The sequence below is a fragment of the Sparus aurata genome, chromosome 7 (genome assembly GCF_900880675.1).
Source record: "Sparus aurata chromosome 7, fSpaAur1.1, whole genome shotgun sequence".
Lineage (NCBI taxonomy): Eukaryota > Metazoa > Chordata > Actinopteri > Spariformes > Sparidae > Sparus > Sparus aurata.
Window position 1 is genome coordinate 35,725,779 of NC_044193.1, and position 25,555 is coordinate 35,751,333.

The 25,555-nt window shown below is 40.7% G+C and overlaps 2 protein-coding genes across 11 annotated transcripts in view; both read right to left on the minus strand.

The window, feature by feature from the left end:
• vps13d (vacuolar protein sorting 13 homolog D) overlaps positions 1–15,584 on the minus strand; it is an 89,035-nt gene extending 73,451 nt beyond the window's left edge. For all 8 annotated transcript variants that reach the window (XM_030422325.1, XM_030422326.1, XM_030422321.1 and 5 more), the window contains exons 1-11: positions 15,420–15,584; positions 12,861–13,065; positions 8,655–8,732; positions 7,750–7,940; positions 5,770–5,850; positions 4,635–4,751; positions 4,305–4,409; positions 3,645–3,815; positions 2,788–2,888; positions 1,002–1,170; positions 275–376 (exon numbers count right to left, since the gene is read on the minus strand). In XM_030422325.1, the coding sequence (XP_030278185.1) occupies positions 275–376; positions 1,002–1,170; positions 2,788–2,888; positions 3,645–3,815; positions 4,305–4,409; positions 4,635–4,751; positions 5,770–5,850; positions 7,750–7,940; positions 8,655–8,732; positions 12,861–12,957 (1,212 nt within the window). In that variant the 5' untranslated portion in view covers positions 12,958–13,065; positions 15,420–15,584. The remainder of the gene's footprint in view (positions 1–274; positions 377–1,001; positions 1,171–2,787; positions 2,889–3,644; positions 3,816–4,304; positions 4,410–4,634; positions 4,752–5,769; positions 5,851–7,749; positions 7,941–8,654; positions 8,733–12,860; positions 13,066–15,419) is intronic.
• A 5,267-nt stretch (positions 15,585–20,851) lies between these two features.
• LOC115585315 (rho guanine nucleotide exchange factor 10-like protein) overlaps positions 20,852–25,555 on the minus strand; it is a 49,618-nt gene continuing 44,914 nt past the window's right edge. For 2 of the 3 annotated variants that reach the window (XM_030423613.1, XM_030423612.1), the window contains 2 exons: positions 25,309–25,425; positions 23,556–24,121 (listed from right to left, as the gene is read on the minus strand). In XM_030423613.1, coding sequence (XP_030279473.1) covers positions 23,556–24,121; positions 25,309–25,425 — 683 coding nt within the window. Of the gene's footprint in view, positions 24,122–25,308; positions 25,426–25,555 lie in introns of all 3 variants that reach the window. The other variant, XM_030423611.1, reaches the window with a different exon arrangement.

Genomic DNA, 25,555 nt, shown 5'->3' on the forward strand with positions numbered 1-25,555 from the left:
GGTGAGACTCCGAATCACGCAACGCATCAGCCACGCTTGACATGTGCAAAAAGCGCATCTCATGCATCCACTGTGAACAGTCTAACCTGTGACATCAAACACCTGTGAACATGGACGCCAAAATGAAAAACAAGAAGTAATGTCACACAGCAGCGCTGAACACACATCTAGTGTGCCTGTAAGGCAGAGGGGCTTTATCTTACCACAGGGCCACAAAGACCCTAATGCTTTGTCATTTTAATTGAAAACAACAGTATGCATCATCTAAACTTACCTCTGCAATCTCTTCCTGCTTTCGAAACCAGTCATGGACAATTTCTCTGAGACTCTGCAGCTCCTCTAATGTCTGCTCCTCTTCCACTCGCTCCAGCTCACTCTAGTTGACGACAAATGCACACATCAGGACAGTAAATCAGGAGAGAGCAATAACCTTACTTTTGATAGTCACAGACATACAAAATATAGAATCACCAATCTGGATGAAGGGAAGTATTAACTACATGTTGTTTGATGATGTGTTCATCACTGTACAGTCACCTGATCCTAAGAACTGTTGTGTTTGAACTGTTTTTATCTACAGAGAGAACAGGTCCTCTCCCACAGTACAATATACTTCACCACCATGTTTGTACAGTAGTCCAGAACGGACAAACCAAATCTATTAATTCATTTGTATTTAGTGACCCTGGATGATGATGAGGCAAGGGGTATTTTATTTGTTGTAACAAAATATCTCACTGATAGATGCCACTTAGTCCTCAATTTGTGGAGAACATGCCCCCTGAGCCCCCATAACTGTCTGAGGTCCACCCACCAGTGCCACAATATCCTGTAGGAACTCTTTGTGGGAAGTTTTCTATTTTCTATTTACTATTGGCTTTTGTAATGCTCATTATAGTTTTTTCTTTTTTCCCTTACTATGTTTATTGTTATCTACCAAAACACCAAATTCCCTCTATGTGAAAACATACTTGGCAATAGACTTAATTCGGATTTTGTACCTCTTCCTGAGGACTCAAGGGGACTCCTTTGAGTTTTCTGAAGTAGAGGCTGGTGTAGGTCTGGGTGTCTCTTGCCCGCTGAAGGGCAAAGTGCCAGCTGCTTCGCCGCCGCTGCTCCCTGATTTCATTCAGGTTTGCCTTGATGGCAAACAACCACCACTGCCGGCAGCTGCAGGGAATAATTGTTACAAGGTCAAGTTTGATTCAAAGATACAAAGGTTTATTACACAGTAAACACAGTATGTAACAGTGAAATGCAATGATTTGTTTTTTGTTGGATCATTAGGGCCCGAGCGCTGACCAGTGTGAGGACCTACTGGAATCACTAGGACTATTATTTTTCTTCTGCGTGTTTAAGCGCTGTTTTGGAGGCCTGAACATACCCCAAAACTCACCAAACTTGGAATACACATCATATCTGGTGAAATTATCATATCTGGGGTGTGGGTGTGGTCAGGGGACTACATAGCTCCCCCTGCTGTAATCCCCGACTTATACATGCGCATACAATTACGAAATTTGGTATGCATATGTATCATGAGCAGATGCACAAAAAAGGTCCATTGATCCAAACTGTCAGTCTAACAGGAAGTCCACCATTTTGATTTTTTCCCCCTATTTTGAACCATTTCCATGCATCGTGCTTTAACAAACTCCTCCTACAGATTTAACACCACAGACTTCACTTTCAGTCAGTATCATCCTCAGACCTTGAAGATGAAAAGTTATCAAACGCTTTCGCCTACGTCCTACCTGGTTGGTGTGGTCCATTTTGATGCTTCGCCATGAAGCACCAAGTCCTTATCACTTCAACATACAATTTCCCATCTACACCAAATTACTCACACATGTAGAGGGTGTCACCCTGAATATGTCTATGCATCAATACTGTGTCATATCCATAGCGCCACCCACTGGACACAGGAAGTCAGACAAACATCATCCAATTTACATGACATTCATGACATGACAATCTAGGCACGCGCCCTCCGACGTCGCCACTACCTGACGTATGTGGAGTAAAGGCAGGAACACACCAGCCCAACCGTTGGACGTCTGAAGCGTTTGGAGAGACTCGGACGAGGTCGGGAACAAATATGTTTGGTGTGTTCGGCTCTGTCGGAAGCTTTCGGAGCCGCGCGGACGTTGTCGGATCCGACTGAGCATGCAAAGTCTGAGGAGGAGGGCCGTCGGACGTCTGAGCCATTGTATCCTCCGATTGGTTGTGTGCCAGCTGAATGGCGGTTCTGATTGGTGGTGTGCTGGCGAATCAGCGCGGTGTGTGGGAGGGGCGGAATACTGTGTGCGCTTTGTTTTTCTATGCACTCTGTTCCGTCATTCCCCGTTTTCATGTTTTGCAGTAGTGTCACCAGACTAGTTATGTCCGTTCAGGACGAATTAATTTGTGTAAGTTTGGTAAAGCCTCGCTGCATGTTTAGTATGCAGCTGTTTTTTTATCGGAAATAGTTAAGTTTCGTTTTGATCGAAAGTAAAGAGAGTTGCGTGCATAAGGTTCTCGTTTACAACTCCATCACCCGCTTATTGCATCTCGCGCAAGCGCAGAACGTACACACTACTGTGGCGTAGGCAGCACGTCGAAGCGGTGTGTTCAATGCACCTTTTCTGCCGAACGGGTCAGACAAGAGGCAACGGAGTGGTCGGAGAGTGGTCGGATAAGGCAGTTGGACGTCTGGGCGGTGTGTGGGGGCCTTAAGGGCCCGTTCATCTCTGCTTGCAGCTTTAATTCATTTCACCTTTTTAAGCAAGAACTTCTGTGTGAACTTACTTTCCAGAAATGGGGACTTTAGGCCTCCACTTTCGGTAAAGAAGCTCTCGCTCCCGGCGGTCCAGCTCTTTGAGGAAGGCCATGATCTGCTGGTACTGGACCTAAAGAAAACAAGCAAATACGCAGTCACTACTCTGTGTGCTTACTCCTGTGTCATAAAATGATCAGTAAAACACAGGCTGGGGTTCAGAATAAGTGAAATTGAAATTTGTTGTAAAAGGCAGGCGCAGTAGACATGATCTCAGACCAACACAACCACACAGTCAATGCAATAAATGAAAAGACTTCAAAGTTCACAAAGTTCACAATATGTAATGCTGTTATGTTAGGTCTCAGCAGTTCCAATGTGTCCATGTCTTTTTCTGGCTTGTTATGCTTTTACCCATTGTGCAGGGTAGAATCAACTGTGTCATGTCATAAGTCATTTCTCAGATGAAAACCCTTTTAACACTCAGAGTTTTAATTCACCGATTATTATTGGTATTTCCTTCAGTGCATCAAGGATTGTAGGTACAATGAGGGGTTGTACATGGTCTGCAACAGTGTTTGGCGAGTACTGCATGTCAAGTGGCATCTACAGTTCACGACTGCCAGGACCCAAGACTCTCCAGCAGAACATTGCATTCGGACAAGATGACCAATTTTATTTATGTCATCTGTCAATCCTTTTCATAATTTGGCTGATCGGTTAGCTTGTACCATGTGTTTTCCACAGGCACATGCATGTTTTCCTCAATTTCCACCTACGCATGCACACTTTCACATAAGCATGTATTTAAAAATGGAAAATCACAGATATATCTTGGTAATTAATCTCCCACTGTTGATAAAGCAAAACATCAGGTGTTCATACAGACCTGTGACAGGCGTAAAGACATGGGTTCCAGTTGAACTTGGCCTTCAATCCGTGGGGTGTTCCGGGACCTAAGAGGCTCCTTTGAGGCATTTCTTCTAAGCAACACGGAGGCACACACTGGTTCAAAGATGTACTGATGCTCACGGCTCTGCATACACCGGGTCATTGCATCCTGTACAGTCAGAAAACAACCAGACAACTCATACACAACTTTGTCTCTTGAACTGAAGAGACAATGCATTTACATCTAATTTGGTTAGAAAACCTCAAGTTACACAGGTCTTGCAGTGCTAATGCTCTACCATGCAGCTCGTATTTTGTCATATATTAGGTAAGGTAGGGTTAGACATTACATAAACAATACACCTGATTTTTAGCTTTAAGTCATGGGATAAATGACCTTCCTTCAAGAAGGAGGTCCTTTAAATGTAGGAAGTACAATAATGTGTAACAATGTAAAAACAGTCTGTCACTAGGGACAGTTTGTCACTAGGCCTAAAGTAGGATACCCTTGACTGCAATCACAGTCATGGGGAGAACATCGATCGTATTATAAGCGATGATGAGATTTCATATCAGGAGGAAATGTACAATTTCACAGAGTGGTGCACAGAGAACAATATGATTGCTCAACAAAAACTGCATGGCACGAGTGTCTGACCTGGATCTGGTTTGCAGGAAGTTTTCCCAACATTTCACACTGTGTATCCCAGTAGACGCTGAAGTCTTCTATCTCTAACTGCTTTTGTCGGAGGAGTTTCTGGACCTGCAAACACAAAGAAAATCTCTGTTAACCGCGAATGTAAAGACCTGTAACAGTCCTGAATCAACCAAGGCCCCTTAATTACAACATGCAGTTTCATTAAGAGATTATACAGAGTCACAAACACATGACAATCTTGTGCTGAATGCAATGCATTAAAATACATTTAACTAGTAGTGTGTAATGGAAATTGTGCATTTTCAATTATTAGTTTAAAAGCTCTCTTACCGACTCTTTGGAAGGGTTCTGAGCTGAAACGTTGTTGATGCAAACCCCAAAGGCGTAGGGTTTCTCTGGGTTGGAGAAGTCATCCTCAAATCTAAGATGTACATCTTGGATCTTCAGCTACACGCAAGCCAGAAAATCAGAGGTCAGTCTTTTACTTATGGTCAAACAGTTACTACCTGCTTTCTTGGCCAGGTCGACCACAGCGTCAAGGAAGTGGCATGGAAATTCTCTGTCCTAACATGTATTCCATCCTCATATTTACTTGTTTAGCTTTCCTTCTTTAGACGGTACGTATGGATTCAGTCCCTGTTCTGTTTCATTGCAACATAAAAAATCAGTTGCTTACTTGTTTAAAAGTTTGGTTCACAGTTTTCTGTGTCTGTCTTAAAACAACAGCTGCCCATATGAACATTAAACAGGTTTCTCTTGCTATACATTAAACAAAGAGGCCTTTCTGTTACATAGCTTACCCTTGGTCAAATAAACTGTGACTCTGTAACACACACTCCACAACACTTAAATAATGCGCTTCAAATTATTATCACTGTCAATACTTCACCTTATCCTCTAAAACACTATGTTCCACTTACCTTTTCTCTTCTACCTACATATTTTATGTAATTCTATAGCTACTTATATGTTGTATATACTTACTGTATATAGTACAGTTAATGTTTCTAGATTTGCACTTGTATTTGACTGTATATGTACGATCTATATGTCTATCTATTTCTAAATGGGCTATACAATTTACTCACTCACTATATAAATTGTTTGAACTGATACATAAAACACACGAGTTGATTATCATAGGCTGTGTTCAGACTGGGAGCAGCATGGCTCTGCTCAGCCACGCTGATACACTTTTGTCTCTGTGGACGAGATATCATTGTCTGTTAAGCTGCGAGTAACTGAAAAGATACTTTGATATTTGGTATGAGGGGCCAGAGCGTCAGGACGGAGACAAGTCTGCAGAAAACCAATTTCAATCCATTTGAAACAACCTCCAAATATGCAAACCAGCTGTCCAAAATTCCTAAAATAAATGTGAATACAATTTGGATATGCCAAACAACTGACAGTCTGAACATAGCCGTTTTGTTCCCGCTTTAATATCTAATGTTTGATGGCTTACCTCAATGTTTTCCACAATCCTGGTGACCATTGAGGCAGTGACAGAGTACCAGTAGGATTCTCCTCTCTGTTCACACTCACTCTATAGGAGCAAAACACATGCAGTCATACAGTATATGTTCCTACATACAATTTTCATCCACTTGTAAAGAAAATGTATGTGGCAGTCTTTATTTTAATGATTTCTACAGCTCTTTTTTTCTGTAACGAAATGAGTGGAACACATACTACTTGTGTCACAAAAAATATTCATGAATTTGGTTCAATAATGAATTTGATATAGGTCTTCTGAAAAATAGAGCAAATCTGCTGGATCAAAACTATACGTACAGCAACTTGAACTGTCAATTTAGGTGATTATGGAAAGTTGTGTGAGAAAGAAGAACGAAAACACAAACTATCACCTGTTGCTGAGAGAAAACTGGTCAGGATGTAAAGAGTCAACCAAAAACCATCAAAAAGCAAGTCTGCAATGAATTAGAAGCTGCTGGAAGACAGCTGTCAGTGTCCACAGTCAAGTGTGTTTTACATCAACATGAGCTGAGAGGCTGCTGTGCAAGAAAGAAATTCTTGGACTGAAGTTTGCTGCTAATCACATGAACAAAGAAAAAAAATCTGCTGGAGGAAAACTCTGTGGTCACATGAAACTAAAACTGAGTTGTTTGACTACAATGAGCAGCAATATGTTTGGAGGAGGGTTAGGGTTAGGGTTAGTGAGTCCTTTAACCCCAAGAACACCATACCTACTGTCAAGCATGGTGCTGGTAGGGCTGTTTTTTATGGCCAGTGCTTTTCTGAAGAAAGTAAATGGAATAATGAAGAAGGAGGACTATCTCCAAATTCTTCAGGAAAACCTCAAATCATCAGCAAAAGATTGGCTCTTGGGTGCAGTTGGGTGTTCCAACAGGACAATGATCCCAAACACACATTAAAAGTGTTAAAGGTATGGATAAATCAAGCTAGAATTGAGGTTTTGGAATGGACTTCCCAAAGTCCTGACTTGAACCCCATTGAGAAAATGTGGACTGTGCTGAAGAAACAAGTCTGTGCTAGTTGAACTTCAACAATTTTGTCAATGTGGGTAGTTAAAAACTCAGCCAGAGGACTACCATAAGCTTGTAGATGGCTATCAGAAACACCTAATTAAACCTCGCCTTTACGCCGCCTTTATTTATCCACTGAGCCAAGCAGCGCTAGCATAAAGCTGCTCAAATCTGACATTTCATACAGCATGCCGTATCTGCCAACTGTTTATAATCATATTGATGCTGTTATAATGTATTGTGATTGAGGATGCTGAAGACACTACCTGCTACCACATTACTTTTGTTTGGTCATGTCATCTTGCTTTGTGGGTTGAGGTGTGGGTCATTTCTCTATTATTTGTTGTTGTTGTTTAGTTGTCAGAGTGTGAACACCATCAGATTGTCACACTCCTGTCCCACCTTGACAGGGCATTGTGAATGGGGCTTTTGTCTTAAGAAAACTAGAATTACGGAATCATGGCTGTATGCCTCGGCCAGCCACTCATGTTGTAGGTTTCATCCACTCGTCTATTGAGACTCATATGTGAAGTGAAGAAAAAATTATATAAAAGGAATATTTTGGGGCAAAATGCAAGTTCTTAATATTTTGACATGTATGTCTTCACTAATAAACTATTTTTACAGAAGAGTACAGAGGACTAACAGACAGCTTCATCACAAAGTGCAACGACAATCCCCTGAAGATCAGTATTAGCAAAACTAATGAACTTGGACTCCAATTCTGCAAATATGGATGTTACTACGAAGAACCTGCGAATGCTAAAACATGGGAAGATCTCTATAATCACCACATTTATTTTGCACATGACAGGCTGTAACACTCATTAGAGACCAGAAACCTAAATTGCTGGTTGGTTAAATAAGAGAGGATTCTGTTATTTTTGGTTCTGTGTGATAAACAAAAAGCACAATATCTGTCGTGTTGATCCACCTACTTTGAATTTGTCTTCAAGAGCCTTGAGGAGGCGCTGTTTGCGCTCTCTCTCTTCCTCTCTCTCCTTCTCTCCATCATACTCCTGTAACTGGGCAGGACCAATGATGAGGGTCAGCTGGGACATGGAGATGACCCATGGGTCACTGTGAGGCCGGTAGAACGGGATCTGGAGAGTAATCTTTCCAATGAAGCCTGGTGAAAGACAACATGTTGCAATGATCACACTACAAGGAACACAGCCTGGAGCTAAAAAAAATAATAGCTTCATCAAACTTCATCAAAAGTTACAATTAAACCCTAAAAACATGGTTATATATATCAGACCATTATATCCACAGTAGTTGGAATCAGGTGCAAATGAGGTATTCCTGACCCAAAAGGGGGGTATATGTAAAGCCGTAAGGGTGTGTTTTGCCAAAAATGTTTGAATTTACTCTGACCTGGGCCACAGATCCTAACTCACTGGACGAAATTTTATCAGGGACCCACTCAAATGAACACCTGCAGGTCCTGGGGACTCACTACATGGAAAACCAACAACATCATTGCATAGCAATGTAAGTGAAGGAGGTAAAGAAACATAGATTAGGCTGAGACAACCAAAGCTACATAATTCAAGTCCATAATTTGATTTGGATGAAGCTGTCTGTTTTCGTAAGGGAGGAATTCTTTGTTTGGATCTGACAATGTTTACATGTAGACCATTTCTGCGGCCACCAGAGCCAAACTGATAAGCTATCCAGTGTTTCCCACACATTAATTTATTTGTGGAAAACTCCACTACTCCCTTAGACTCATCGTGAAAAGCCACCTTTTATGATAAAGAATGCTGTTCACTGGCATTAGGTTAGAGGACACTTCACCCATTTCAGCTTGTTATGACGGAAAGCAGTCAGTGTGTCTCACCTGCTTTGACTTCAAATGGCAGGTCAAACTCTCTGAGGGCATCTTTCCTCAGAGGGAGGTTCTCCAGCTCCACTGCACCTGAGGAATGACAGGAAACCGACAAACACACTCACACTCACTTTTCAACCACGTGATGATATTTTCAAATAAACCAATTCAAAAATGAGTTGCTGTTTCTCAATGATATTGTCATCAAAAAAACACAATGCTGGTTTAAATCACAGCTCCTACAATAATATACGCTTATTTGCCAGTTTATTTGGTTTACCTGGCTAAGACTAATGCAGTCAAATTCAACAGCCCTTCAATTAACCTACTGAACCATAAGTTCTAATGTTTTAGAGGTGTCGATTCAACTTTTTGATCATAAGAGATTTGTGGTGTTGATAATTCTATTTTTATGTTATCTATTAACAGCCATTTTGTCCCTTTCCATCATTGTACTTTCAGTTTCTGTTTTGTGTCTTTCTAAATATAAACATCCATTGTGTTAACACACAAACTGAAATACTCCACAATATCATATGATATAACACATACACTGACTTCACATTTGCTATAATGTAACGGGACCACAACAGAAGTAATCCCAGCCAGTTCAGCCACAGAACAGTTCATCGACCACTGTAAACAGAACAGAGTCCAATGATGTATCCACCAAATCACATTTCCAGATCTTGTGTCTTGATATCAAACAGACAGCTACTGCTAGCTTTTCAACTCTAACTAAATACAGTGTCCTGCACATCTCTAAAGTGTACTCAAATTGCTATTATCCGATTAATCAGCTATCACCCTTTTCCTTCTCCCAACTTCTTTGAACTGCTCCCGTGAGAAAAACGGTTTTGGAGTCAAAAAGGCAGAACTAATCAACAGACTAATCAACAGCTTCCTTCAACAAGCTGTTAGATTGCTCAACTGCTGATGTGGAGCATGCGCACTACTGTAGTTCATGAGCCTTATTCATAGTTTTAGTTTTAAATTATTATATCTATATATTGTGTGTGCTTTTTGTGTCTGTATTATGAGATACAGGCACAATCTCATTTTTGCAGCACTACTTTGTTGGTACAACTAAATGACAATAAAGCTTTGATTGATTGATTGATTGATTGATTACTATCTACTACTGGTTAACTTCTAGTGCATGATGCACCACACTGGGTAGTGCCACAAATGCTCACTGATGGCCCTGACAGTGCCATTCATCAGCCTGGTGTGTCAGGGCCGTTAGTGTGGCCTTACTTTAATGCTGAGAAACACCCTTTTTGCTTACAATAACAATTTAATTCCTGACACTTTCATTTACCTTCTGAATCCTCAAACTTTCTGGCTATTTTCAAGGTTAATATGAAAGTATTTGACATTTTTAATGTGGTCTCAGAATTTGAGACCCCACTGTGCATACACCGTCAACAATAGCAACAAAGAACTGCTATGGCAGTCTGCTAGAGGTGGGCCCCTCAGCTCAGTGCCTGTTCTCGGCTGTCCTCCCGTGTCATGCCTCCCTGGGTGCCCAGGTAGTCCCGCTGTATAAGCAGAGGGAGGGATTGCTGCTGGCTGCTGGCTGCAGTATTGTTTTGCAATTGTACATAGTCTTATGGCTTCTCTTTACATATGTAAAAGTCATGGCTATATGAGTAATAAATGGTGTACCGATTACTTTTTATATTTTATAAGGACATTGTTCGAGGGTATATCGTCATATGAACCTGCAAATTGTCACAAATATTGAGGATTCAGAAAGTGAATGAAAGTGTCAGAAGTCAAACTGTTATTCAGTTCATCTTTATTCTTTCTTCCTTTAAATATTGCAATAAATATCTATATATATAGTGGACTATACGTGGACTTGCATTTCTATAGCGCTTCTCCAGTGACCACTCAAGGCACTTTGTAACACTTTTTTATATATTCACACACATACATTGATGAAAGAGGCAGCAATTTGGGGTCTTGCTCAAGGATACTTCAACATGCAACCGGAAGAGCTGGCGATATGAACCAGCGACTGTCTGAGCTACAGCCACCCACAAGTATATATACTGTATATTATGATTATATCATACTGTGAGTTTTTGGTATCGTTACACCCCTACGATCTATACTGCAAGGAATGTCTGTCTCTTTGCATGTTATATCTCCTGACCTGACCTTATGAAAGTGGAAAATAAAATGTAACATGTTAACAGTGTTTAAGGTCATCAACTAACTAACTAACTAATTAACGAAACTCTTCCCATGATGGAGATATTTAGAAACTCTGATGTCAATGCTAAATCTAGATGAGCAGAGAACATTTTTTTATGTAAAGGATGATGCAGACACCCATGTTCGCCTTCTGATTGGGTCTTGTCAGTGTGTCAGTTTGTTTACTAAAGATTAAGAGAGAGATTTAGAGGATTTAGATATTTTCTCCAGAAGTGGCCTTCAAATGATGATACGATACGATTCCTCCATGCAAGATGGTGACATACACCACGTGGTCTGTAGAGGCTACACAGCCAACGGCAACTGTCAGAGCCAAGTTCAGCTGATAACAACAGTTTGTAAAAGGTCCCATCGGCGCTGATTAATCGGCCACCTTTATCCCACACCATTTGCAATGCAAAGCCCTTTCGGAAGGTTTTTGGTCAATCCCGCATGTAGAAGCGGTAGCCATTCGCCTGTGATAGAAATAATCCGATTGCCTATTCAGGTAAGTAGATCAGTGAAGGTAAACGAAAAAACGAAAGCCAGAGTAATTTGCAACTTCTTTTCAGCCATATTAGAAGCAGCTACATTAATGAGAATGGTGTCAAAAATTGATATTGGACATCAGTTTGGAGTCTCCTTAAAGGTATCTAATGGGGCAGCACATAGATCTCTGATGCTTCACAGAAACTGGATCAGTTGCATCCAAAGCACGATCAGGCAGAGCCCAAGTGAGTACACCATCAGAACATCAATACATCAAGCTTAGTTCACTGAAAGATATAGAAGCTATAGAAACAGAAAATACTGTTTACTAAATAAACAAACAAGAGTACAGTCAGTCCTGTCAGAAGCAGGCTGTCTTGCAGTAGCCCTTTTCACACAGAGACGCCTCATTATTGCCACAGCGGCAGTTCTCCAATTCTCCGCCATTGGTCATTCACACAGAGCATAGCATCTCCGCCTTAAAGACGAACCGCTGTGTAATTCACACAGAAAGTCGGCGCTGCGGCTCCTAAAGAGGTGTGACAGTACACGTCATGATGATGATGTCTGTGTGTTTTCAAGGTGTTTCCCCAGTGTCCTCCTGTCAATCTAAACCTGCGGATAATTTATAAATCATATGGATGCTGTTTTAATGTGTTGTGATTGAGATCCTGACCCACCAAACTCCATAGACGGAGCACTGATGCAGCCTCGATTGACATGCACATTCGTAATGCAGCAGGATAATGAGCCTAAACACACCTCAAAGCTTTGACACAACCACTGAAGACCAAAGAAGACCAAGGAGTCCTCACTGCCACGGACTGTCCTCCAGTCTCCTGACCTCAACCCCGTTCAACATTTATGGGGGCACTTCAAGACTGAGAAAGCCAAGCACTCTGTGACATCACGAGAAACTTTGTGGAAAACTGTCATATCATGATAAGGGTGAGGATAAGGTGAGTCAGCAGGTTTTACACTGACTTGTGGAGTCCATGCCATCTCAAGTGCATGCTGTCAGTAAAACTAAAGGGGGATGAGACCCTAAGATATTTGTCAATATTTACACATCAAATTGTTAAACTGATAGTATCATTTGTAATTTAAAAAATTGCATTACATTTTCGTCTTACTGGTACTCTGTCAATGCCTCAGTGGTCATCACAATTGTAGAAAACATTTAGGGTAAGCCACAATGCATGTGAACATGAACATATCAGGTAAAACACGAAATCCTGCAACTTATAAAGCGAGTTAGTAAGGTGTACGACCCGTTTCTATCAATCAGAGGCTAAATAACAGAAATACCTCTATGTATAATGGTCTTTGTTGTGCACTTTTCAGCACCATAACTTAAAAAATGATAATGAGGTTGAAACAACTCATCTAAACATGACTCAACATTAGAACCTTCATGAACTGAGGATTTATTACAGAGCTGTTGTACCACACTGCATTAGTTTCTTCTGTGACCTAATAAACGGAAAATGTAGTTCATAATATGAAAATAGATGCCTGTATATTTACCTTTGAGCAGGGCGATGGAGAGCTGATCCGTGTTCAAGATGCTGACATATTTCCCCAGGTATGTGTTTAGCACCCAGGCAACAAGGCCTTCCAACATCCTGGTGGCTCAGGGATGGTGAGAGCTACTCCAAGATGTGGGAGGATATTGTGACGATGAAATCACGGCCCTCTTGATTGTAGCCCTCACAGGGGAGGTATTCAATGTCTAATAAACACAAGACACACACTGAATAAATAGAGTGGTTTCATTGAGGGAGTTCAATTCTGTCCTCATTTGGCCAAATCATTCAGTTCTCCTGAAGATCAAGGGCAAGGATATGCCTGCAACCAACAGATACCTGACTACAAATACTGGCTGTGAATTTGGCGTCCACTGTTTAAACCAACATTATGTAAGAATTGTCATTTTGTGTGATTTGGCAACCCCCACAGTTTCTGAGTGTAACACCACTGCGATCAATACAAATCCCAGGTGTTGAAAAGTTTGTCAGATGTTACGTAGCTGCCAACTACAAACAAACTCATGTTTTCAGTCACATGACCTGCGTGCTGACCTGGACGACAACACGGTAGACCAAGACCGCGATCCATACCAGACTTCCCGTAGACACACGGCAAAAACCCCTCACCGTTATCTAGATCACCTGTCAGCCATAGAAAAGGGTTCGACGGATATGGACGTTAGACTGCAAGTGTTGGGCACTTGCTATCCATATAAAGCACCCGCTGCGGTCTTGTCCCTGCCAGAGCTTGACTTTGGTGACATTTACATGTACCTCACAGAGAATCCCTGACCTTATACGGCTGCCAGAGTGAAAGCTTATTGAAGTACGGACAGTTATATGTATTTTTGCCACCATTTGCGAGGTGAAGGGCACAAAGTTCTTCATTGTAAAAGCAAAGGCCAGTAATTATTAACTAATACTAGATATTGTATCAATAGTACTGTTGTATATGTACCCTGGACATCACCAAAAGAAACAGGAAAAAAACTTTTCAGTCCAAACACAAGCTTATAGATGGAAAGTTTATTTGCAGCTAACGCAGCATCCCAAGTCCTCGGCTGAATAACCAACTTTAATTCTTTAAGACCACTGCAGTTGGTCGCCTCGATACATCACAACAAACCATGTCAAAACGATTACAAACAGATGTGACTTTTGGCAAAAAATATGATAGTTAATAAAAAAGTTTATACTTGAGATATTTGAGTATTTGGAAGGCTGCCATTGCTTGCCTTCTCCAGGGTCAGAGGTATGTCTTATGTCACAAAACCCTCATCCTCTCTTTGTATTCTTTTTTTGGTGGATTTCTGTAGAAGCAAAGCCCGGGCTTGTCTCCTCCTTAATCAAGCATGATTCCATTTGACTCTAAATATGTTTTTTTTAGCGTGCTTATAAATTCAGCGTACAAGACAGAAATCTTCATAAAACTTCTAGTTTACACTGCTCATTACCACCTTTATGTAATACTGGCACTGGGAATATTTAGTTTCTGATACTGAATGAGGATATGGAAAACAACTCCAGCCCAGTTATGCCAGTGTCCTAATGGGGTCATTCAATACCAACTCACCTGGTCCCTCTAAGTTCATGTCGTGAATTTACTCAAAATAATTAATGTAAAAACTTGTATTATACATTCAAATAAGTAAGAATAAAAGAACAAAGACCCTGACAAAATTGTATCTGTCCACTAGTTTTTACTTTCTTGCCATCAAATGTCAGTGTAGTGTTTGAACAGTTCTGTTTTTTGGTCCTGCATAAAAATGAGTGACAGATATTTTGACTATAGATCTTCCCAAGAAAGACTATCTTCAAAATGTTTGATGGTACAGTGTCAATATTCATTGGCGATATAAAATACGTTTTGTCAAAACATTTTCTCAAATCTTAATTAACAAATAACTTTGCCACACCAGACTGGAACAGTGAGCTGAGGTCGGGCTGTCATTGACAGCTAGCTAACTTGACAGTTACCTACAGAATGAAAGGAGTGGCCGTGTCTAATCTCACGGTCCGTGGCTTACCCAAGGCTGCCTGCACTTATCCCACATTGGCAGGGTTACAGTAACTTTATTCAACTTAAGTTCGTTAGCTGTTGGCAAAGCGGCATCATAACATGACCTGACAACAGCTACCGTGAACTCAGCTTTATACCATCAGCAATGTTACTGACCCACCCGCAAAAGACGACAGCAGTAACGTTAGCTCTTCACCGAAGTCCATGTCGGTGCCAGCCTAATACCACTGTCAGTAGGTGGTCATGTCTCTTCCTAACCACTAAGGACAGGACTTCAGGGACAGTTAGCATTACTTACGCTGCGTAACAACCGTCGACCCCATGGCTGACAATAGCTGAACTAGGACAAAGTAAAATATGACACCAGACGGACTGAAAAGCAGACAGGACAAAACTCGGCATGGTTGCGGTAACTGACAGGGCAAGGTTGTGATCAAACTTAGCTAGCCACTTAGCTAAAACTGGCATGCGAAGGTTGAGTGCTCTCAGGCTCACACAGACAGTTGGTAGTAAATCGGACTCAAAGGCAACACTGACCGTGTTCGTTTTCATGGAAAACACAGTTAATCCTCCAACAATACAGGGGTGACTGTTGTATTTCAAGTCTTCAGAACTGCGCCTCGCTGCATCATAAATAAAAACACTTCCGAATAGCCATTCGTGCTAATAGCGTGAACTTCCAACACATACTTCCTGTCACGTGACGACAACAAACCATTCCTCTTGTGTTGCGTTGACACAAAACGGGGGAAACGCGTAATTTGACATCGAATTCAGATCGAGATAAGATGTTCTATTGTTGTACGTTGTATTGTACGTTGTATTGGCGCATAGAATTGTACGAGCTGAAAACATTGCTATGTAGTTTGTTAATATCGATATGTGTGATATTCCAAAAGTCAAAGTAAGGTTGCCGAGTATTTCTATAGAGATACTTATGCAACAGCCATGACAACCTTGTTTTTAGCTGATAGCCGTGAGCTCATTTCGCTGATGTATTAATCATATTGTGAAAAGTTGTGTGAATAGTACCTCCAATTTGTGATTTATCATCTGAATGATCCTGCTTTTGTACACGGACAAGCGCAGAACAGCACAAGGAGACCGTAAACGCAACATAAGCACTTCAGGCACGTAAACCCAAGTTGTGGTTTGGTCCGCGGGGAGGCGCTGTTGAACCGAGCCCTGCTGGAAACAGAGTGTTTTTCTCCAAACTTTATGTAGAACAAGAAAAACTGACAACTCAAACAGCGGTAAAACAGCACTAAAATGACTTCATCCTGCCAAGCAAGAGAGGAAAAAAAGTGAAACTAAATTGAATATGAAAAAACACAAACATCACAAAAGAGCAAATAAATCCACTAGAAAGGCAAGGACGGAGGTATAAAGTTTCTGAGCAGTTCAGACCTAATCATTTAAAAAAATATATTAGGTCAGCAAAAATTTCACATTAACACGGAAAAGGAGGTCACCCCCCCCCCCCCCCCCCCCCCCCCCCGTGGCCCAATTGGTGAAAAACACACGCTAAAGTGTCCTCCTGGGAGCCAAAACGCACGCTCAAGTGCCTTCTTGTATGCCCTGCTGGAAAAATCAGCATAGACCAGCACAGCTGGTGACCAGCATAGACCAGCATATGTTGTGTTTTGGTGCTGGTATGCTGGTGACTAGCATACCAGCACCAGCATGGGATGCTGGTAATTGGATGCTGGTAACCAGCATACCAGCACCAGCATGGGATGCTGGTCACCAGCTTCCTCAGCAACATCACCAGCAAGACTATGCTGGTAGGCCATCATAATTAATGGGACCTTGCTGGTGGACCAGCTTCTTCATGCTGGTCCACCAGCTAAACCAGCACTAACCAGTATATGCTAGCATGGACCAGCATGGAAATCGTGCTGGTCTATGCTGTTTTTTTCAGCAGGGTGGCAAAACACACTAAACTGCCCCCTTGGCTGTTTAAAAAACATGATAAACTGCCCTCTTTGGTGGCAAAAACATGCACTAAAGTGCCCTCTTGGGAGCCAAAATGCACACTAAAGTGCCCTTATTTTCGCCCCTACCCTTCAAAAAGTCTGTGCACGCCACTGGTGAATGGATAAACCAGTTGTGTGGATTGGGGGCATATTGATCTGATGGTGTTCACGATGTGATAACTTGCACAGGTCCTTCACTCAAACAAAATAAAGAGAAATGTCCCACATGACCAAACAAAAGCAAAGTAGTAAGTGTAACTGTCTTTGGCAACTAATGAGGATAAAAATAGCGCAGTGGATTCGTGGAGAAGTGTCTGTCATCCTGTCTGTCCTTCTGACTCTTCATACCACTCGTCACATTTCTGCCCGAAAGACAGCGTCTGTCACCAACAAAAAAGTGTTTGTGTTGAAAAAAATTACAGCGATGGTCAGCCCTACTGAGACTTCAGTGAACTTTCCCCCGTAAAACAGCCTCCCTCCCCACAGGTGACAGAACCGAACGGGGTCCAGTTTACTGATGGTGATTATGGAATTAAGTAATTTAGAGCGAAAAACGTAGCTTTGTCACTTTCCAGGATGTTTTATGGGTCAGGATCTCAATCACAACACATTATAACAGCATCCATATAATTATAAACCATCAGTGGGTACATGTTAAGATTAACAGATAGACACCGGGGGAAACTTCACAACTGCGGTCAGGCCCTCCTCCACTCCGAAAACCCCTGGTCAAACTAGCCCCCTGTTATTTTTGTGATGCCTGTATATAGTAGATATTACCGTAATGCAGTGCTAGAAAAGAATTCAAAATAAAAGCATTGACCCATGAATGCAATTTGCAATTTCATATTAATTTAGTCAGTAAGTCTGTTAATTAATTGTTGAATCAATCAAACAATTAGTTAATTAATTAATTGAGCATTTAGGGAATTAATTTGTTGATTATTAACTTAATTCATTTTAACATCCTAATTCTGATCACATTGAAGACCTAGAAGATAATAATTATAATAACAATAATAACAACAACAACAACAACAACAACAATAATGATAATGATAATAATAATAATAATAATAATAATAATAATAATAAGCACTTTTCAAAAACAAGTTCCAAAGTGCTTTACAATAAAATAGAAATGAGTTAAAAATCCAAAAAATATATAACATATAAAATAATTTAAATAATAAAGATAAAGAAAAAGCCATAAGATAAAAGTGAGTTTTAAGAAGGGATTTAAAAGAGGATACTGAGTTAGCCTGTCTGAGATCTGCAGGCAGGGAGTTCCATAGCTGAGGGGCACCAACAGCAAAGGTCCGGTCACCTTTAGTGACAAGTCGAGATTTTGGAACCATTAGGAGGCCCTGCTGGAGGATCTCAGGCGGCGATCAGGCTCATAAGGTGTCAGCAGATCACAAATATAGGCAGGAGCCTGACCATTCAAGGATTTAAAAACAAGCAGTAAAATCTTGAAATCAATTCTAAAACTCACAGGTAACCAGTGAAGGGCAGCAAGGATTGGTGTAATGTGGTCACATCTCTTAGTATGTGTTAAAAACCTAGCAGCAGCGTTTTGTATCAGCTGCAGTCTTTGGATGTTTCGCCTGCTGATACCAGAGTAAAGTGCGTTACAGTAGTCCAGTCTGGAGGAGATATAAGCATGGATGACCTTTTCTAAGTCAGCAGAGGACAGGAATGACCTGATCTTCGTTAGCTGTCTCACTTGGGCAAAGCAGGACTGCACAACTTTAGTCACTTTGGGTATCAAAAGATAATTCTGAGTCAAAGATGACACCGTGATTGCGGGCCTCTTTTCGAACATTGTTAGATAAGGCACCCAGACTAGAGGAGAGATTGGTATAGTTAGTGCTGGGGCCAGAGGGGCTCATTATAACAATGTCTGATTTGGAGTCAGTCAACTGCAAAACATTTTCCAACATCCAATTTTTTATCTCAGCAAGGCAGGAGAAAATACGAGAAATATCAGTTTTACCAGGCTGTAGTGGGACTGCGTATCATCTGCATAGCAATGAAAGTCAATATTGTGTCTACATGATTTGCCCCAGGGGTAGCATGTGAACAGTGAATAAGATGGGACCCAAAATAGATCCCTGAGGGACTGCACAGAGGAGAGGGGCACAAGAAGAGGAGGCTTCTCCAAGCCTTACAGAGAATGACCTGTTGGACAGAGAGGAGATGAACCAATCCAGAGCCACATCACTGATACCAACATAACTAGCTGAGCTGAGGTCAAGGAGAATTAATATTGAATAGAGGCCTGAGTCGGCAGCAAGCAGTAGTCATTGGCGACCTTGACCAGTGCAGATTCAGTACTATGAAGGGAGCGGAAACCAGATTGGAATTTTTCAAAAATGTGATTGTCATTCATAAGATAAATCAGTTGAGTGGAGACTATTTTTTCTAAAATCTTGCGATGAAAAAGGCAGATTTGAGATTGGTCTAAAATTACTTAAAAGAGAGGGATCTAGAGAGGGTTTCTTTAAAAGAGGGTAAACAGTGGCATGTTTAAAATAGGAGGGGAAAGTACCAGTAGATAAGGAGCAGTTAATAATGGCTAAGATGTCTGGACCAACTGTCTGAAATACAGCTTTTAAAAACCAAGTGGGAATGCAGTCTGAAAGGCAGGTGGATGATTTTGAAAGTGCAATAGTACATTCCACGGTAGACAGAGAGATTTCACTGAAGCGGGTTAACATTGAGAGAGGGCAGGAGTCAACTACCATCTCCCTAAAATCAGTGTTAAAATGCTGCTGAATCTCCACTATTTTGTTAAAAAAGTGATTACGAAATTCTTCACATTTGTCTGGGGAGGATTCAACTGGCTGGCTGGGAGGGTGACCAACCACAGATATTAACAGTTTTAGAAAGAATTCTGGGATTATGACCCTGCTTGGCAATCAACTCAGAAAAATGGTTGTTTCTTGCTTCTCTAATTGTTCACTGATTTGTGAACATAAGCTCTTTTAGAGAAGCAAGTGAGACACTGACTTGATCCTTTTTCCATTTCCTCTTTGCCACCCTGCATCGTCTCTTTAAAACTCTCAGTTCTTTGTTCAGCCATGGCAGAGAATGAGGTTTCTGCTTTTTGAGTCTGACCGGAGCTATAGGGTCAACTGTGTGAATAATTAGTCCAACGTAAATAATAACACAATATCAGGAGCTTCCCAGAGGGATTTCAAAATTAAAGCTCACTTGATGATCAAATATTTTCAGTATTTGCATATTAATTAACACTCAGGTAATACCAGTAAGTTCAGATGTGGAATTTTAAAATTAAAGTCCTCTAAAATGTCAAATGTTTTTTTTAATATATATTTCCCTTTAAATTCATATATAGATATTGATATAAGGAGGAAACATTGGGTTTGCACAGACTAAACTTATTTCAGAATGACAGCACTCCACCTCAGAGAGTCATGCAGATAGTAGCAGGAAGTTCCGATGTGGACATTCAAAATTAAAGCCCCCAGTATAAATACAAACTACAGAGTTTAAATACACACTACACAATATGAATACACAGTATACAGTTAAATACACAGTACACAGTATAAATACACAGTACACAGTATAAAATACAGACTGCAGTTTGTTCTTCCTGTGCATCAGTTAAGGGGACAGACAGAAAACAGACAGAAAATCACCGGCGCAGTTTGAACTTTAAGGTTGTGGGTTTACAACAATATAAGTTTAATGTGTATAACAGAAGCTTTGTTCGTATGAAAATGAATGATCAGGATATCAGCAGGAGCATCACATCCTGACATGTCCAATGAGAGATAAAACTGTGAGAATGAAATAGGAAGTGGACGCACACAAACCACAAATCCAGACAGCAAAGCAGATGCAGATCCAGCTGTTGGAGTTTCTCCAGAGATCAGCCTTTAAAAAAGTAAAGCGATCATCCAGCAAAACTGTTTTCATATCTTATAAAGTATATAACTACCTATAACAATACAGAGCACTAACTGCAAGAGAAATGACATCTTTATTTTAACCCATTCATAAATCAATATCATCCCAGTCTCATTTCCAAGTGTAGATCTGAACTATATTCACTATAACTTTAATTACGTAAATGTCTGAACTGATTACACTTTAAACTGCAGACACATGTTTGTTTTTTTCGCGGTGATGATGTGCGTATCACAGGTAGGCCTAGATCCATGGACAGAGCGGAAAATCTGTGTATTGGGCCGGTCCAGGTCATAAAACTAAACATTGTGATTAATATCATAGGAGCTGCTGGTAGGTAAAAGAATACATGTCACTGAAGAGGAAAACATCACATTACCTGCACTATAAGAAACGTTATAAGTGGCATTTACGCATGTGGCACATCAGCTTAACTTAATTTATTATGTAAATCTAAGTTTTAGTTCTGTGTCACAATTTAAAGAATAATAGATAATGGAATTTTTGGCATTAATACGTCTGATGTCTCTACAGCAGTTATAGCGGAATAAGTGCTGTAAAAAAAAAGCTTCCTAGGAAAACAATCTTTTTGAGCCACTACACTATGCTTATAGGACTAGGTGAGTGGATGATGCTACTGCCACTCAACTAAACCTGCTATTCAAGCATCTGGAAAGTAGTAAAATGTATGCAAAGATTTTATCTGTTGATTTTTCATCTGCTTTTCATACAATTCAACCATACATCTCAGTGGACAATGTAGGTGAGTGCACACTGTGTTTGAGGCCTCTAATGTAAGTGAATGCAGGGTTCAGTGTAGTGTTTTGCGAACACAGTTTAATTAAATGGACTTGAACTGACAACTCAGTAAAGGTGTATGGTTTCCTTGTCTGAGTTCATCTACCGGCCCTGTCAATTCTCCTCTACATTCTTTACACTGATGATGGCAGCCATTAGGAAAACAGACACACCTTTGAATCTGCAAATGATTCTGCTATTGTCAGTATCCTACATGCTGCTGAAGATGATCATGTTCGTGATGGCGACAGGGCTTTTCTGCAACTAAATGTGACAAAGACTAAGGACATGCTCATGGATTTCAGGTGTAAGCCCTCTGCTCCTCAGATCACTACTATTACAGGGCAGGCAGTGGTGGTGCCTTGACTGACAGTAAACTGAATTTTAATCCCAACATAGAAATGGTCAGCAACAACTGTTCTGCCTCCATTAAAAAACACATGTACTGACAAAGAAACACCAAGACACTGAAATCGTCTTGAGAAGTGTTGATATTCACAGATGCTCTATTTTAAAATACAAATAACATTTGATAGCAAAATTAATACATTTCATTCTACAAACATATTTGTCATTTGTATACACACAGTATTCAATATGTCTACTTTCTGATTACAACTATCATTCTCTTCATACCAGTGATGCCACTGTCTGGTTATTCCTCATCTCTACAAATGATAAATAAAACCAAAGCTTTAAACAAGAGGATGTGCAACACATTTGTGAGTCCAGTCTGAGTCTGGTTTGGTCCTTTATGACAGAGCACAAAGGTGACTGTTAGATGAAAAAATGACATTTTTAGAGGAATACCATAATGTTTAAGAAAAAAGTCAAAATGTGATGGAGATGATGTCACTATTTGAAAATAGTCATATATTATTTTAAGTTGTGATTTTCATTCTCTATCACAGATAATATCATATCATCCTGTGATATTTTGATTTATCATTGAATTACAAATGTATCTGTGACATTTTGAAATATGACATTTCTTAAAATGATGACTTTGTTCTTGAAAATATTCTGACTTCTACCTTAAATTACAACTTAGATGACATTTTCTACCAGATCTTATTTGTTTGAGGAATCAAAAAAAGAACAGCAGCAGTGAGCAGACATCACTTTGCATCAGAAATTAAAGCTAAGCAAGCACATGATTATGAATAGAACATGTTGGGTTGCACAAAGTACATCTGCTTTCACATCATTACTGAAATTAATGTTAACTAATTGACTAAGACACTGACACTGAACACAAGTGATCAAATTTCTATTTAAAAAAAAAAAGGAGCTCACATAGATGTTTAAATAAAAGCCATGAGCCATTGGGTTTTAGTTGGATTATTTTCTTGACATTCAATTGTTTTTATGTAAACCATAAAATAGTTTGTCAGTCTTACACCAAATCTATTATTCATTATAGTAAAAGTGTAGATTTTAATTATGCAAGTCAGGAGTGTCTAACTCAATAACTGAAGGGGCCATCTTAAAACATAAAAATCTATTTGTGGGCCAGATAAACTGGGGCAAAGCCAGAACTACTAGGGTCACCAGGTTAGACCCAATGCTTCTATTGTCTATCCCATACACTTAAGGTATCTGATGTTACTGTCCCTGTAATGGTAGAGGGGTCGGGGGCACTCTCACCCAGAAATCAGTTTCTGGAAGCAACCTTTAAAAGTGCTATTTCATTTTTAGTTACTTTCATCATCATTTTTTTATCCAACAACACTCCTCTGGATGGCTGTTTTTTAGATGCCTGGTCCTAATGCTTGTTGTGTAACACTGTTAACTTTTCAGCTGGAGCCCTGGTATACACGTTTATATACATGTGCAAATACACACACACACACACACACACACACACAAAATTTGTGCACTTGTCCACAAATGTGTCTGGAGCAGCAGTCACTGAGTAAAATGATCAGCCAGTCAGGTCAGTCGGTGACATGCTTGCCTCTCATTGGCTGAGAGTCAGAGGCAGCTGCCACACCAGCAGTGTGTTTTCAGTGGAGTCCGAGCAGGGATCGACGGAGGCTAACTGTGCTATCCTGCGGTATCCTCTGCCACCTGAGAAGATGGCTGTTGAGGTGACTTTGCTGCGCCTGGGCTCCACCTCCTTCACCCGCTCCCTAGGCCGCCCCCTCACCCACACATCAGGGTCCTCATTCACTTCATAGATGGAGCTGTGTTCTGGGCTGTGCTCCAGGGAGTCATGGGGGGCCCTTGGGCTCCCTTGTTCGGGCTGGGCTGTCAGCACCTTCCCGGGCAGCTGGCAGGTTGAGTGGAGGCGATACTGCAGCAGGAGACGCTTGGGCTTCTCCTCCGTTGGTGGAGGAGTTTGTGAGTCCTGCGGGTAGCTGCTGTGCTCCAGCCTCTGCCCTCCCTCATCTCGTCCCACATTACCTTCCTCGCTACCATTGAGGACAGAGTCCCGGCGAAGCAAATCGGACGCCAGGGTGCTGGAGATGGACATCAGGAAGTCCACGGGACCACAGTGAGCGTTCAGAGACATCACACTCCTACCTGAGAGCACAACAGTTCTAAATGAGTCCAAACTATCTCCAACAGCATCTTCTGAGAAGGAGTAAATGATTTGTGAGTTTATGTCAGAATCAACAGGATAAATATACAGGATACAGACCATGTACCACTCTAGCATATGAATGTATGATTATTACTTTTTTGTCAATATTGGATCAACAGGTCTTTGAAATTAATATTAAAACCCTGCTACAACAAGCAGAATGAACAGAATTAATTGTTGAGTAACTACACTGATTTTCATTCGTTTTTTTTTTTGGTAAGTTACGTTTAATCATTTCTATAAAGGTCAACAGTACTTTAAACTCAGGCATGGAGATCAATAAACTAGTACTGATATGGAATGCTAGTTGTGCATATTTTGAGAATAACACATAACACACAGGAAATTAAGTTAAAGATAGATTTGATTGATAGCATTTCTTCTTTCAAATTTTTTATCACGATAAAATTGTTATCCAGAATTCGTTTGGTCATTTGGAAAATCTGACATGATGACAGCCCTATTATCATTGTAAGAAACACACTAACAGTGGTCCGCAGAAAAGAAACACTGCTACAACCAATGTAAACAAGTGTCTTGGGCAGGATTAACAATAGAATATCAAACAGGACAAAGACATGAAACACACTGAGCAGAAAACTTATTCTCATTTTTTCTCCCACATGTCAGAAACACCAACATCTCCTGTCTTATAGCAGCTCTGAGGGGACACACTCCCTGGCTTGGGGGCCTTTAAAAACCACAATTATACGATGCTGTAGGTCCCAGTAGCAGTCAGCCATCTGTGATGGATGATGGCCAAACTATAAAAGGCAAATGTTAATATGATGCAACATCAAACAGAGGAAATACATGGACCCTGATGAAAACACACTTCAGGTCCTTCCATAAAACACAAACCATCTCACTTTTTGAGTGTCAAACTTTAAATCACTTTCTTCCATGTTTCATACATGCTGTAAAATATATGACTGGCCAAGTAAATTCAGTTTCTGACTTAGCTGGAAGCCGGTGGGTTCAATTCCCTGTGACTGAGTCAGCACAGACATATCATGCTGCAGGGATGTTATATGAACCACCCGGAATAATGAACACCTGCTGTGTGTAATTACATCCACATGCCTGTCTGGGGGTGAACAGGAGAGATACTGTACTCAGGACTGACCTGTGATCTTGGGGATTCCCTCCAGAGTGGGTACAGGGAAAGTGAGGATGATGCCTTGGCTTGTCCCCACCCACAGCAGGCCCTGGCAGATTAGCAAGCTGGAGACACTAACCTGACCTGCAAAACAAAAAAGACATCCAACTATTAACATGACCATCAACCTTTATATTCATTAAATATAAGGGCTGTCAAGGGATTATGAACATTAACTTGATATTTCAAATGAATACAGATGTAACCTTGTGAC